This window comes from Carassius auratus, chromosome 23, assembly GCF_003368295.1.
Source record: "Carassius auratus strain Wakin chromosome 23, ASM336829v1, whole genome shotgun sequence".
NCBI classification, from domain to species: domain Eukaryota; kingdom Metazoa; phylum Chordata; class Actinopteri; order Cypriniformes; family Cyprinidae; genus Carassius; species Carassius auratus.
Window position 1 is genome coordinate 1,280,409 of NC_039265.1, and position 16,748 is coordinate 1,297,156.

General features: G+C 37.7%; 1 protein-coding gene across 8 annotated transcripts in view; it reads right to left on the reverse strand.

Moving 5' to 3' along the window:
- utrn (utrophin) overlaps nt 1–16,748 on the reverse strand; it is a 194,496-nt gene that overhangs the window by 142,599 nt on the left and 35,149 nt on the right. For all 8 annotated transcript variants that reach the window (XM_026199164.1, XM_026199166.1, XM_026199167.1 and 5 more), the window contains 11 exons: nt 9,847–10,059; nt 5,707–5,888; nt 5,482–5,632; nt 3,646–3,765; nt 2,833–2,934; nt 1,616–1,723; nt 1,235–1,414; nt 972–1,150; nt 531–630; nt 369–456; nt 36–283 (listed from right to left, as the gene is read on the reverse strand). In XM_026199164.1, coding sequence (XP_026054949.1) covers nt 36–283; nt 369–456; nt 531–630; nt 972–1,150; nt 1,235–1,414; nt 1,616–1,723; nt 2,833–2,934; nt 3,646–3,765; nt 5,482–5,632; nt 5,707–5,888; nt 9,847–10,059 — 1,671 coding nt within the window. The remainder of the gene's footprint in view (nt 1–35; nt 284–368; nt 457–530; nt 631–971; nt 1,151–1,234; nt 1,415–1,615; nt 1,724–2,832; nt 2,935–3,645; nt 3,766–5,481; nt 5,633–5,706; nt 5,889–9,846; nt 10,060–16,748) is intronic.

Here is a 16,748-nt window from a genome sequence, read left to right on the forward strand (position 1 = left end):
TGTCTTGAATAAAAACTGCCTTGTATTTGACTGACCTCACAGTCATCTTTGAGTGACTGGAGTTCCTGCTGGTTGTCCTTGGCTCTAAAACCTTTTGTGGAGAGCAACCACTGCTCCTGTTCCTTCAGGAATTCATTTACAGCCTTCAGTCCTGATTGAACCGCTGCCACTCGCTCTAGAACTTGAGCTCGGTTCCTCAGATCCTGGATCAGGTTCTGGCAGCTCTCCCATTCTTCATGCAGAGAGTCCAGGCCAGAACGGGCCTCCTCTGAAGGCAGACCCTCTGTATAGACAGTTAGAGTGATTTTAATCAGTAGGAGAAAACAGGAACCATCATTTATCGAGAAAATCACTCACAATCCCCCTACCTTTCTCCAGCTGTTCAATCATCTTTTCTCCTTTCTGCACCAACTCTTTCACTGCCCCCTCGTTTTCAGCAAGCTCCATACCCAAGGTCTACAGATATAGGAAAAATATATTCAGTAGACCAAATATGTGGACAGGTAAATGTTAGTGTTTTAATAAATCACCTGTAGATTTTCCTTCAGGACAGGACTGTCTTCAGCAGCTCTGGCAGATGACTTCCATGCAGCCAGCCGAGACAAAAGCTTGGGAACATCAGTTTCAGCTCTAAAAAACATAAAAAACATCACACCGGGTTCACATGAAGGAGTGCTACAGCTAAGCAGAACAACAGAGCAGTGTGCTAAATGTGTATAAACTGTCTAGCTCATGCTAATGTATTCGGTTTAACACTTTCATATGGTTGGAATAGAATTCGCTGCAATAAAGTGACCGCACATTCGAACACATGCTTGCTTTACACCCTCTCAAGTTAACTTTTTGTTATTGCAAAAATAAGACAAAAGTGCAAGCAAAAAATACAAAGTATGACCGAATTTTACAAAATCTCAAAATCCTGGAGGGACTGATTTTGGACTTTGTACAAGGAAGAGGTGTGTTTTTCTTACAGTCTCCTGAACTCTCCATCTGAATCAAGATGTCTTCTTTTTGGTGGGGCGGGTGGCGGTAGCTCTCGGTCGCTGCTGGTGAAGGTTTGCTCCATCCGTGTTGTTACTGTTGTGACAGTCTCCATGAATATCTTCTCCTGTACCTGGGGCATCCCAGTCACGGACACCGCTTCAGTTACCTGGTAAACAAACAGACACTTGGAATCAGTGTCACATAGAAAGCTAATGTGCATTAACAAACACATGAGATGCATGTATCTGACTTGGCTGGAGCAGTCCTCTAGTTTTTGGACCAGGTTGTCCCAGCGTTGGGTCAGTAGGTCTGTGGCTTCTTCGATCCTCTGAGCTGCGGCTGGACTGTTTAACAGCACCATCACATCCTGTCCAGCATCTGACAGAGCACTCAGGGCCCGCCGCTTCTGAGCCATATCCTCCTTGAGATTCTGCAAAGAATCATAGGCCAAAACAGCAATGGTCTTATCAACCTGGTAGATTTCAGTTTTTATTTGTAAAACCTAAGTTTACAATCTTAAAATTAAAATGATTTATGTTTTGAAAACATTGATTATTTAAACATAGATCCAAAACTATGGAAAAGTAATAAAAAACCTCCAAATATGAAATATGTGTGTTTGTCTACTCACGGCTAAGCTGCGGGCGCTGGCATTTATTTCACTAGGGTCTTTAAAATCACTGGTCTGAACTTCACTCAACGCCTTCTCCTTATCTGCTAGCCATGATCCAAATAAACTCTGAATGGAGGAGAAGAAAGTTGATTTGCCAATACCAGAAATGCTTCATCATTCATATGTTGTTCCATATAAAAAGAGTAAATAATCATACTACCCTACCTTAAATGGTATACTGGCATAAAAAGCTTTAAATTAATGTAATATCATAGACGATATTCCCTGATTTACATCACAGTTCAGTTTGCAGACTGATGGAAGCGGTCCAGATGGAGGAAGTGTGAAAACAAGATTGTGTGGACTCTACACTAATGATATCATGGGTCAATGGTAATGGTATCTGCAAGTCATGAACTACCATAATTGAATCTCACCCTTTCCCAGAATGCAGCCAAAACTGTTAAAATAGCAATCTGACCCATAAATGCATTCAATGAACGTTCCAAGTCCAAGATTAGAGCACAATACAATGGGGCCCAACACAGAGCCCTGAGGCACACCTCTGATTATTTTTTGGCCAGAAGCTTTAGTAACTTCAGGTTTGTTCTAGATTGAAATTAATGTATGTATGGGCAAAACCAAACATATTTAAAGGATTAGTTCATCCAAAAATGAAAATTCTATCATTATTTACTCACTCTCATGTTGTTCCAAACCCATAAGACCTTTGTTCTTCTTCAGAACACAAATTAAGGTATTTTTATAAAATCTAAGTGGTCCGTAAATGTTATCATTGTTTTCGTTGTACAAAAAAAAGTATTCTCATAGCTTCGTAAATTTACAGTAGAACCACTGATGTCATATGGACTATTTTACCGATGTCCTTGCTACATTTCTGGACCTGGGAATGTTGCGGTTGCATTTCTGTCTACGTACAGTCAGAGAGCTCTCTGATTTTATCCAAAAATTTTCAATTTGTGTTCCAAAGATTAACAAAGGTCTTGGAAGGTTTGGAACAATTTAAAGTTAAGTAATTAATGACAGAACTTCAATTTTGGGGGGAGCTAACCCTTTAAGTACTCAAACATTATTACTCAAAAACTATTAATCATGAAAGCAATTTTTATTTTTTTTAATTATTGCAATTATTTGAAAACATGCATAAAAAGGGACTCATTATGAATTTTGTGATTGTTACACTGGAATGTTGGATTTTTGGTATCAGGCCTCACCTGGTCATCAAGCAGACGCTGCCACACAAGTTGCATTTCCTCTAGTTTGTTCCAGCGCTCCTCTGTCCAGCGACACACTGCCGCCCAGCGCTCTCCCAGTGACTGTAAAGAACAGAAGGAAAAACAAAAAAGGGAAAGTTATTCACTGAATGACTTTTCACACACTTTTACGGCCTCTGGGAGTGTCAAATGTCTGTTCAGTTCCAAGTTTATTGCTGTGCTGCATCCAATGAATTCTCAATACTGTGTCCAACATTAACAGATCTCATTCTTTAGAGAAGCTATCAGTAAAGGCATGGAAAACAGCTTGGTTTAATTACCTCTGCACTTTAGGTAGGAAGAAACTTACTGAAAAATTAATTCTTTACTACATTCAACTGAACTAGATTGCCATACAGCATTCGCCTTGATCTCTATAAATTTGATCAAACAACACTGTACAATGGTACAGACACATCTTTTCCTCTTAAAACAGTAATAGTTCAAGATTTCCTTACAGATAGCAGGAGTTAAATTACCCTAACCCTAACTGAATATAACCAGTAACGACAGCTAGACCTAATGAGATAATTTTCATAAAAACACAAACATGGTTATGCCTTATATTTTACTACATTTTATGGTGATATACGAATATTACTTCTTAAGAAACATCAGCTGACACTGAATTAAAAATAATTTGTATAATTGAAACAAGTGAGTTATATCATTTGTATATCTGAGGGCAATTACAGCTCTGATAATCACTCTCTGAATAGCCATTTCATAATTACAGTCATTTCGACTCATTTTATCCTGCATGTTGTCCTCTACCTGCAGTTGTTCCTCCAGGGCAGCAGTGGCACTCTCCCCGCTGTTCTCATCCACGACCACAACCATGTGCGTGAGAGAGTTCACCTTTACCTGTTCCAGCTCCAGATCATTCTGCAACACCTGAGGAAAAAACAAGGAATAAGAGGTCAAAAGGTTAAGGAATGGTCTAATGTACACTTTTATTACATTTTAAGTTTCATAATTTACCCAGAAAAGAGAAAATGCACATTAAGACAAATCACCAATCACCATATTATCATATGAAATAATAATAATAATAATAATTATTGAATTTATTTCCCCACATTGCAACTATTACAACAATGATTTTATGTATGCATGCATGCATGTATTTATTATTTTACAGGAAATAAAACAGAACTAGAAGCTGAAACATGAAAATAATGCCACAATGCAAAGCCTTAATTACATTTAATTAAAAATACTGGTCTTATTTCGTTAAATCAGATAAAATGTCTAATACCTTTCTTTTAATTATAGGTCAAGTCTTCCAAGGGCATGTTTTTAACAGGTTTCTCAGACTTAAGTTTGGGGCGGATATTTTTCGACTCTGTACTGTGTCAAGTATGAAAGTGTAGATGTGCGTGTCTCTGTAAATAATGTGGAAGCACTAGGGTGTTGTGGGACCCTTCCTATGAGACTGCGAGGCACCTAATTGTAAGCATGTGTGTGGGAGCGAACATTTATGTGTGTGTGTGTGTTCTCCATTCGCTAAATGAACAAACACACAGAGGTCATGTTTGCCCCTCGTTCACTGGGGCGTGTGTTGATTTGCTTATTCATTCTTCTCACAACTCAATCTCCTTCTCTCTATCCTTTCAGCATCCATGATACATTCACGTCAGGGATCAGAAAGAGAAAGCTTTTATTTGTGAACAGGTTGTGTACACAGACGGGATCTCTGATGAGAGTCATTCATTAACTACTCAAGTCTCCTTGGCAATGTTTTACTGCACAGAGGTTACTATTTTAGGAGACTTTATCAATGCTAAGTATACACTTTGTCTCATAATGTTCTTTTTATGTTTCTAATCTACAGTGTATCAACTGTGATCAAGTTACAATCTGAAACCACAGGTTTACTTTTCAGCCCAAATGCTGAATTCAGACGGTTGGGTAAGGAAGAGCTGATAATTGTTCATAATCAATAACCCAACTGTGGTGGGTTGGAAACGCAGATTTGAAAGAGCATTACATGTCATGCAAGTTCAAGTGCATTAGGCTTAACTTCACCTATCTGTTTCACCTTCGGATTATTACTATCGGCTGAGTTCTGTGTTCATTTGAACCCTGCAGTATAGTCATTTTACAACTTGGTCAAATCAACCCAGCACTGGATTCATCATTTTTAAATCAAGCAGTGTTGCCAAAATAAACCAATTTGGGTTGTTTTTAAAGAAATAGTTAACCCCCCAAAATTAAAATTTGATGAAAAAGTACTCTCCTTAAGGCCAACCAAGATGTGATGAGTTTATTTGTTCATCAGAACAGATTTGGAGAAATGTAGCTTTACAAAACTTGTTCACCAATGGATCCCAAGCAGTGAATGGGTGCCGTCAGAAGGAGAGCCCAAACAGCTGATAAATGACTAAATGCTACATTTTTCTCCAAATTTGTTCCCATAAAGAAACAAGCTCATCTTCAAGAGGTCTGATGTTGAGAAGATTTGTAGCATATTATTTTATATTTTTGGGTGAACTATTCCATAAACTTTTTGGAGTGTATAATTTTGTGATGCATCACAATGTATCATGAGACACCATGACATAGATGGCGATACCAAGTCCTGCTTAGAGAATCAAATACTTCTCTTACTTTGTGCTGCTCTATCTGGGCCAGATATCCCTCCATGTCTCCCGCTATTGGCTCGGTCTCCATCTTACGGATCCGCCCCTCTGTCAGCGTCAGCCAATCAGAGAGCTGCTGGAGCTGCTGTTGCTGAAGGTCCATCAGAACCTCATGAAGTCTGAAGACAGAGGAGAGAGGACAAATTCAAGCTGACTCTTCAGACAGAAGTCTTCAGTAGGAGTGTGTCTGTACCTGGACTGACGGTCCATGCTGGCGACCCGCAGGTTTTCCCAGCGGGAGTTGAGCAGTGTCATCTGTTCTCGGATCTCTTCCTCCTCTTCCTCACTCAGGTGGCCTTGAGCGATCAGCTGGTTTCCCGCCTCTAAGACGTTACCCACGCTGCTCTGGTGAGCTGTCAATTCCATCATGAACGCCTGAGGAGGCAGAACCACACATCAGTCACCAGCATGACTACAAACCATCTTCACAGACGTCTTAGAGACTATGTATTTGTAGTGATTGCGAGAGAAGGAAAGTTTTCTTATATAATAAAGAACCATAACAGCTTAATATTATTTATGCATTTATTTATATTTGATAAGTAGTCATGTAATAAGCAGCTGCACCGTTGGATGGTTTATCACAGCATATTGCATTTTAAAATAATTATTTCCTCAAGTCATACAGTTCATCATACTTACTGTAGGGTTTTATTTTTGTCAAAGAAACATGGAAACTGTTTTTTTATTTTATAATAAAATGTGTTGACATTAATAAATGCTTAAAGTATAAACTGTAAATATATTTAATTTTACAGCATTTATTAATCTATGTTGAATTTCATTTACGGCATAACTTTATCCAATGTCTTATAAAATATCTGTTTAATTTTTCTACATTTCTGTTTTCTGTTTTAACTTTTTGTATATTCTGTATTAATGGTTTAAATAAGAATGAATTTTATTGAATATTAGGGGTGAAACAGTACATTTATTTGTACCGAAAATCTACATTTTATGCATGTTTACTGAACAAATTTGTACATTTTTTAAGGATTAAACTTATTAAAATTAAAGCTGAATTTAAGTTTGGGCTCTGTTGTTTATTGTAATCTTATAGTAATGTGAAAGGGCCCCTTGTAGTTTACAGCAGGAGCTTAGGTAGAATTTTATCCCTAGGAAAACTTTAATTGTAATTGAATTTAGTTTTTTTTTGTTTTGTTTTTTTGTTTTCTTGCTAAACCGAAACCATACCGAACCATGACATTAAAACCGAGGTACGTACCGAACTTACACCTACCCTACTGAAATGTATTAATTTATTACAGCTTTAACAAAAATTGGTCCCTTTGAAATCATGATACTGTGTTTTGTGATTTACTATAAATTTATATCTATAAAAAATATCAAATAAAATAAAATTTAATATTTTTTATGTAATTAGTCTATTAAAATGTATTAAAATGAAAATACACAATTCTTTTACAACACATCATTGTATTTTCATTTTTATTTTGTCAAAAATGTTTACGGTTTAAAGGTTTACTGATAAAATTCAAACAATGCTAAAATATTTCTGCCATAATTTCTTCAAGTTAAACCAAACTTTTATTTGGGTGGTTTTCCGTGAAGATCAGATTCAGAAAATGTTTTGCTCAAATGAACCAGTGAAATGCTGGTGCAGTGACTCTCAGAGCAGCTCTGGAGACGATGTCTTCATATAGTGAGACTTTTATAGAGAAAATGTGTCGCTCATTCACACGGTGTCTTATGATCTACTCTTGAAACAATCAAAAAAAAAAAAAAAAAATGACGTAACAAACCATTTGAACATTATCTAAATCTCTGATGTTTTTAACCAGAGTGCAAAGACAAACAGGTTCAAGCTTCAGGAAAAGCCCAGTGCTCAGAGGATCTCCAGAGCTTTCCTGCATTTGCCTTGCTTTTGTTTCTGCGTCAGCGCCTCACATTAGCCTTCACTTTCTGACAGGAATATAAACCTGGCCCTCCTGCTCTGGATCCATTGCTCAGGAGCGAGTTTATGTGCCCGGCTCTGCTGTCTCTCTGCCTCACAGAATTCCTCACATACCTGGCATGTTCAGAGCATGTTCTCCAACAGGACGGGAACATGGAGCATCTCAACACGGGACATGCTAACACTTAAAGTCCTCGGGTCAGAAATGGGAAGTTTCATGGTTTGAGGAATTTTGTTAGTAACAATGAAATCCTAATTAAGCTTCTTCTTCATGTGAGACTAAATTTAGTCTGTATCTCCTCTTAAAGTTTTCAAGTTATAGCCACCAAAACTCAGGTCAGACATTCAGACTGATCTGACTTACAGTTTTCATAAACCCGATGATCGAAATAAAAACTTTCATTGAGGTGGTCAAACCTTTGTATTTGTGAAAGACTTGAAGTGTCTTTAAGTTGCCAAACACTAGTAAAGCTTAACGGATATTCAGGGACGATGTGCTAAATCATGTTAGTAACATGTTAATTTATTCTAGCTATGTGCTAACCAGAGGTGTAGTGGTAAAAAAAAGAGGTGGGTAAACTATAAATTATGGGTGACCACCTCGTGGTTACGGTAAGGTGGGCCACTGCCCACCAGAGTATGTGTATCCTGGCAGTTTACTAAATGACAAAACAGAGAGAACAATTTTTTTTAAAGAGGAATAGAGAGGGAGGTTTATATCCTGGGGTTCCAATGCAATGCACTTGTACGTAATGATTAGGGATTTTGGTTTATTTTCATAGTCGATTAATCTGTTGAATATTTTCTAAATTAATCGGTTAGTTGTTTGGTCTATAATATGTCAGAAAAATGTGGATCAGTGTTTCCCCAAAAGCCCAGGAATGGTCCTCAAATGTCTCGTTTTGTCCACAACTCAAAGATATTCAGTTGACTGTAACAGAGGAGAGAAGAGACTAGAACATATTCACATTTAACAAGCGGGAATCAAATATTTTTTTACGTTTGTCTTTCATATATTTAATCAATGACACAGACAGCTTCATTGCAGAAGGACACCCTTTTGGTCACGTGGTTCACGTGAGACGATTGACAGCTTTACAAACTAATGATCCTGCACTGATGTCATAGCTGACGCGAATCAATAAGAGGAGAGTAATCGCTAGCTCTGTTAGCTGTTTTAGCTCTTCAGATCACATAAATCAGTGTAAAATGAATAGAAATGTTATTCTGTATGACGAAATATTTTACAAACATGTCATAAAATTATTATCTCTTCAAATGTGCGCACCATTGAACTATAGCCATGGCGGATCGTGGATATTGTATGTATACGCACACAAATAAACCAGAGATTAGATGAATGGCTGCTGTTTGAGTGATGGTTTCTTTTCAAAATAACGTTATGTTGTGTTATTATTATTATTATTAATTGCCAGATATCCATTTTTGAAATTCATTTTGCTAAACGAGACTCAAAGATCCGAGTCAGTAAAATGATCCGAACTTCCCACTACTACTGGCAACACCGCGAGCAATTGGTCAACACTGACAAGTTGCAACGCAATATGAAAGACTTCATCTTTAACAACAAACAACCTATTAAACTAATAATGAACAATATGAAACTAAAACGACATAAGCTTAACTTAAAATGTCATAGGAACTGTAGGCTATTTAGAGGAGGATAAACGCACTTTGGAGGTGGGTAAACGATATTTCTGAATTTTGGGAGGTGCGTAAATGGCGTTTAGGTGCGTTTAGCCTCCACTACATCCCTGGTGCTAACCATGCTAGCAACATGTCAAAACATGCTAGAAATATGTTAAACATGCTTAACTATGAAAGAAGCATGTTAAATTATGCTAAAACATGCTAGAAACATGCAAGAAAACATGCTAGAAATATGTCAAAATATGCTTAATCATATTAACGACATGCTAAAACAAGCATAAAATGTGAAAACATGTTAAATCATGCTTGAAACATGATAAAACGTTAAATCAGGCTAAAAAAACATGCTAGAAACATCAAAATATGCTAAATCATGCTAGAAACATGCTAAAATGTGCTAGCAACATGATGATTCATTCTAGCAAAATGATAAAACATGTTAACAGAATGTTAAATCATGTTCGCAGCTTATTTAAACATTTTAGCTGTGTGGCAGACAATGATAACATTTTACTGACTTCAGAATTTAGTAAAATCACCAAACTTCAAGCATTTCAAAGTTATTTTGAACTTTCAAACAAAGCTTTGTCAAGCCACCATCAAAGTTTGTTATTCATTGTTACCCATCTATTATTAATAGTAATGGTTTATTGTTATGTTATAGCTTCCTGAGTAATTCAAAAAAACAAGAGATTATGAACTAAATGCTTACAAGGTTTATGAAGTGATATTGTGTGTCACATATACCTCATGTGTGTGGAACTGGTCTTTGACCTCCTCCACGTCGTCAGACACGTCGTCCTGCATGTGCAGCGTGTCTTCAGCCGACAGCAGCCAGGTGAGCACCTCTTCCAGCGTCATCTGATACGTGTCCAGACTGACCTCCATGTCCGCCTCCGTCAGTGTGCTGGGCGTCTCTGGCCGTGTGCTGCTCACCTCCTCCGTCTCTGCAGCCAAACCCTGCACAGAAACACACAGCGCTTTAGTTCACGGCTCATCCCAGTATACTGTTATAGAAAATGTTAAGTGCTGTGAATGTGCCAACTTTCCCACATGTAAAATCTCATTTACACAGCTGTGTTTTTGTGTGTTTTAGGAAACAAATTAAACATATCAGCATTTATGTTCAAAACGCCAATATTGTGGCAGGTGAAGAGACATCAATGGTGTGTTGTAAAGGATGCTGAACATCACACTAACGAATTCTCAAAGGGACGTGAAGGAGACTAAAGAACCAGTGATTTCAGTCTGATTCAATGTAAGTCACAGCATCCATGTACAAACTGAAATCCTTTTTCAGGTGTGTCTTGACTTTGTGACCTGGACGTGTCTACTGAGATTAACTGTGCGTCTGTTGTGAGCTGGCCCAGCATTTTACTTGTTAAGACACTATTCCTTTCTTTTCAAAGACCCACAGGAAAACGGCTTATGGACAAATTTACCAGGCTCTGAGCCGCACACTCAGAACAAGAAGAGCTGCAGGAACTATCAGCAGACCTTCAGACGTAGACAATACCGCCGCTGGTACGTGTGCTCAGCTGACGAACACCGGCTAACATCAGACATCTCTCACATTCTCAGATGTTTATGTCCCACGCCTTAAAAACTGACAGCTTTTCTAAACCCGGCGACCTACATTCCTCAGCACGCCCATGACGGAAATGTCACAGCTCATTGAGAAGAGAGAAACACTAATCGACCGCTAATTGTGAGAGTCTGATGGAAATAGAAGCAGGTTTTTCTTCATGGCGTGAACACCATTGTGCTGTTTCATAAAAGAGACAGAATCAGGTAAATGAACCTGTCTGATCTGAATACTTACATCAGGGAACCAAACAGCACCACACCCGAGAACTCTGGGAAAACTGTTCAAAGTGCATCAAAAGAGAGATGATAATAATGACAAAAGAAAGCTTATGACTGATAACTTGAATACAAAGGGAACTCTGCCCTGGGGAGTATGACATGAACTACATCAGGCACTGCCAAAAACATTCAACTACCATAGTAATGTATCCTAAAAACATAGCTTGACCATAGTGCATGTACAAAATACATGCCATTGCCATGATATGCTATTACCATGCTATAAGTGAAAAAAATAAAACTAATCCTTGTATTACCATGGTGCCATAAAAAAAAAAAATAGTCCATTACAGTGTCATGATAGATGTCAAGAGCATGCTATTATATATATATATTAAAAATAACATTTAATTAAAAAAGGCATTCTACTGCCATATATAATAAAAAAAAAAAAAAAAAAAAAAAAAAAAAAACGTGGTATGGTACCATGGTGCAAGTAAAAAATTAAATAAATAAAAAACACCTGCATTGCCATAGCCATCAAAAACATGGTATTACCATGGTACCAGATCCACAAAAAAAGATATTTCTATCATACAAGTCAAAAAAGATGGTTTTACCATGGTTCAAGTACAAGAATCATGGCAGTCACGAGAGATGACAAGAACATGGTATTACCATGGTACCAGATCTAAAAAAAACATGGTATTTCCATCATAAGTCATACAAAATGGTATTATAATGATGCAACTTTAAAAAGCGTGTCATTATAATGATAGATGTTAGATGTCAAGAACACTGTATAACCAAAAAAAATTACAGTACCACCAAAAAATACAGTACTGCTATTCTACAAGTTTAAAAACATGGTATTACCCTAGTACAAGTACAAAAATAAAGCCATTGACATGACAGCTTTTTTTTAAAGAATATAATTAGAATAGAGAGCTCTAGAGAAAGAGGGTCAAATAAAGATATGGTATCACCAGTGAAAAAAAAAACATTGTCAGAACAGACACAATTCGGCCATTAACAGAAAATATGTGGTTGACTTTTTGGTACGTCTCTGTTAGTAAGAGGGGAAAAAAATCTTCAAAAACAGCAACTTAAATAATCATCAACTATTTTAATATAGGGCTGTTTGGAGATCTCAACAGACATGAGACTGAATATAACATGTTTAGTGTAAAGGATAATCACCATTTCAAAAGACTGGATGTCAGCCGAACAAGGAAAAGCTCATCTTAACAGAGCTCTCACAAAGAAAGGACATTTAATCTCTGTCCTCAAACAAAGCTTTGTTCCTTGAATAAATGCACAGAGAACAGCCCTCATCTGGAGGAAAAGGTCATCTGATGAAAATATTCGGCTGGAATTCCCAGCTCCACCCCACATGCTGGAAAAAGCGCTCTTCTTTCAGTTTGACTGTGAAACAGTGTGTGTTTGGAGGGCGGTGAGCAAAGCTGGAATAAGCAGCACTGAAATATTTGTGGTCTGACAGATGCAGAACCACCCAAATGTCCCACAGCGCCCCAGCAGATGCCTACATCAGCCCTACATATACAGTAGTCTCAACACTAACCCTAACCACCGCGCAGGATCACGAAGATCTGAACAACTCTGGATCTGACTCCACAAATCAGGAACACACGCTGCAACCTTAAGAAAGAGAGAACCACATTCACCTGCAGGTGTGAATCCCCTAAAGTATCATTCCAGACAGACTCATGTCAAAATTCGCCATTAGCAAAAAAGGGTGTGCAAGATTATGAAAATAGTCATGTTAAAGCCTGTTGTTAGGGTTGACATTAAAGGCCTTTGGAGGGAGAACAATCAATCATCATTCATTCTAACGCAACAGATGACTTTAGAGACCTGCAGTCAATCCAGTTCCAGTGGCCAGAGGAGCAGCTCGTGGTTATTAAAGACAGTAAAGGTTCAGAACTGAAACCTGTCAGACAGGCATTCGTTTTCATGCACAGGTGCAGCTGCTCTCAAGAGCCCTTCATATTTACGTTTGCAGTTCAGAAAATACAATGAAACATATACAGAGCAAAACAGGGGCTGCGCCATTTGGGGAAAAATACAATTGTTGTAAATAAAACAGACTTCTATCCGTATTAGCCAGAGCTGTTATTGACTACGACGTCTATCGGTCGACCACTAAAAAAAAACTTGTTTTCCGGGCAGCAGAATATGACCAAAAAGTGATAACACATCAATATGACTTGAGAATGATAATAATAATATTGTTTAAATATAAAATATATATATATTTTAAGTCATCAGAACTATATGAATAATATGAATGGTTGAATGTGTATGGCTGCTTTTCAGATCAAAAGGTTAAAGATCATGTGACTAATTTTGCCACCAGGTTTTGACCATGATAATGTTTTATCACACAAAAGCATGGAAAGTACAGTATCATGATGCTACCATGTTTTGGGGCAATACATGGCAATACTCCAAGGTAAATATACTTCTAACATTGCTGAAGTTTAACTATGGTATAACCATAATAACTGCACATAAAAGCATGATATTACCATGGTACATGTCCAAACAAACATGCCAATACCATGCCCCTTTTTTACACCTATGCAAGAAAAGTATGAGAGTCCACCCATCTCTAACTGCATGTGTGCACGATACAGCACAATATATACACTGCACAACTGTATGACTCACTCTTACCAGTGAAAGCAGAAGACGGAGAGGAAGAGAGAGAGAGCGAGCGCGAGTGTGTGAGTGAGAAAAGGAAACTGTAGAAGGGGAGTCATTTATTGCCGCTTAAGTGTGATGCCCATTTTCCACCGGCAGTTCCTCGTCAGAAAACACCCCGCTTTTAACTGCCATTGCTTTCTTTTGCATCCTGTGAGCAAGAAATCCCATCATGCATGTTCTCTACTCGTATATGTTTGATGAAAAGAGGCACCTACGCCCGCATGAAGTCATGATTTCCTCTGGTGTTCACGGTCAGCTGAATAAGCTAGTGGCTGTGTTAAATATAAGCATTCATTACAAACTGAACAGCTGAAGCCATCTGTTAAAACTCATACTTCCCGTCTGCCAATGAGAGCATCATTATTAGCTGGAGTTTATAAACACAGAGTCATTAGACAGATGCATGAAGGTGTTTGTGGTTGTTCAGACACTAACAGTTTCAGTAATAAGAGGATTTATGCTAATGTGCTCAAGCATCATGACTGGTAGCATTAGCTTTCTGTTGACAGACAAAGCTAATTTTATTTTGATTTGTTTATAAATATATTAAATGAACACTATTAACATGTATGACTATGTTGGCTGCATTTTAAGGCATAGTTGATACGTTCATGATGTGAAGATAAAAAAATAATAATTTTCAAATTATAAAAGCAGGATTTAAATCCTTATTGGGAAATAAAATGGGGTTTGGGGGAGGTGGTCAAGCTGCAAAAGTGATTTTATTGTATAGCATATATAATGAGGTATAAGCATTCAAATCCAAAACCCTTATTCGTCCCGTTCATAAAAGTTGTGTGTTTAATAAGTGACTTTGTCATTGTAGCATTGCTGATAATGTTTGTGTGTTTTTATCCTAAAGAGTAATACTGAATAAACTAAATTTAGTTTCAAGATTAGGAAAGATCTAACGTTAAAGGTCAAAATAATCGCTACACGCTCTCTCTCTTTCTCTGCAGTCTCTTTGTTATGTCTGTAGAAATGGACGTTAATTCTTAATAGAGGTACGGCACAGACATGTTACAGGTAATAATATAATAAAAAAAATTCATGGCAACCAATGATTTTTTTAAGTCAGTTTAATAAGTTGATATCGACTTTCACAGTCAATTTGATTCAACTTAACTCATGTTTAAACGTTGCTTCTTGTCTTTATATGCTTAGGCTATTTTAATGAATATACAAATAAATAAAAATAAATGTTATGAATATTTTGTTTCAAACCGTTCATTCATTTATTTTTAACACTGCACACCCAGCACCCCTGTTTTTCTGTGGGCTACACTCCAGGGGGTGCTTCAGGGATTGTAGGGTTGACCCATGTCTTCAAATTTACAGTAAAAGGGGTTGGGGGGGGGGTGTATTGGGCGAGGTGTGCCCAAAGCATGAATCCCTATGAAGGAAAACAACTAACGATTCATAACACCTGCAAGTGGCGTAGCGCGACAAAATACTATACAAGCACTGATCTATAATAGAGATTTATTATATATGGATCAGTCAATATAATCTATATGATAAGTGATGCTGCCGTGCGGCACAGTGTGACAACACAAATCCCTGACAGTGAACTGCTGCCGCCTTCTTTTTATGACGTACTGGCACAAATTAGAGATAACTGATAGGACGATGGTCAATGATTTGCAGATCCTTAGTACCACAGACGAACACGATCTTGTAAAATGTGTGGTAAGTACTGCCGTTCCATAGTATAAACAGAATATGTGCGATTGCGAATCCCGAAAGTGATGGTGAAACTATTCAAACAGTGGCAGCGGGGGTTTGGGCATCACGATACCGGTGCAACATCATGATGTCTATCAGCCATCAGTGATGAATGATGGTATCATTTATCAGCACAACTGAATGCTGCAGCATCCCTTCTTCCCACAGTAATGCATTTAGCGTTCATGAGCACCAACAAGATGCAGATTTACACTACAGTAGTGGCTCTTGGCATGTGACCAAAAGCACAAATCTTATTGGCTATCCAGTTTTATTTGCAGTGCAATATAAAAGAGATTAGAAAACATTTCTGTAAAAAATAAAATTCTGACAGTTGTCATACGAATATTAGTTAGTCTGAACCGAAACCAAACCGAATATTCATCATGATGTAAACAGGCATTTAGTCATGGAACAACAGAACTTCTTCGGCTAATCATACACATAAACAAGACTATTCTGAAAATGAGATCCTGAAAATGGTATTAAGGGCAGGCGTTCACAGCAAGTACGGTAACAAAAACTGTAAGCTTTAATAATCAAATCTAATTTGGCAAGAATAGTGCAGCTAAAGAAACTAAAACGATAACGGCACATTGGAATAATACCATTGAAATCACTTCCAGAACAATTTATTTCCACCTGATGAACAATGAAACATTAACAGCCGATCAGAATCCGCTCAACTTTAAAGAGCTTCAGCATTTAAAGAGAACGACAACAAAACAGCAGTGCACTTACAACAAACATAATCATGCTTTGATGTGGATGCTAATTCACTACGTTCACACTGCGAGCCTTGGTGCTCAATTCTTTCAAAATGTTTGTTTTAAATGTGGCCAATTTCAAATTTCCAGTGTGAACAGATAATGGTTTTGAACTGACCCTCATCCGCAAAACCACAGACACGAATAGAGAGAGACCAAAAGGTTGCCACATCACTGTACTTCCACTGACTACCTTTCACAACTGTCTTGATAACTTTGGGTATGTAAAACCTTTGAAGTGTCTCCCGTCAGCACGGATTTATGACAAATATCGATCTAGAGCGACGTAAAAATTCAAATGAATTCGGACATGACTGTTCACACTGCGGTCACATTTCACAACATCTGACCTGTGTCGGATTTAGCACCACATGTGGAAATGGCACAATTGAAATTGAAAAGATCAGTTTCCATGCGGTTTGTGCCGTTCACCATCATGACAAAAACAGATCTGTGTCACATGAGAGCAAAAAAAAAAAGATTTGGGCCACATTTGCCTGCTGTGTGAACGCAGCCATAGTTATTGTTCTTGCTATAAATGGGCCTTTATATTAAACAACCTTAAAAAAATGGCTTCACACTAAAAGAGAAGCTTATAACTATCTTCAGAAGGGCCAAAATGTC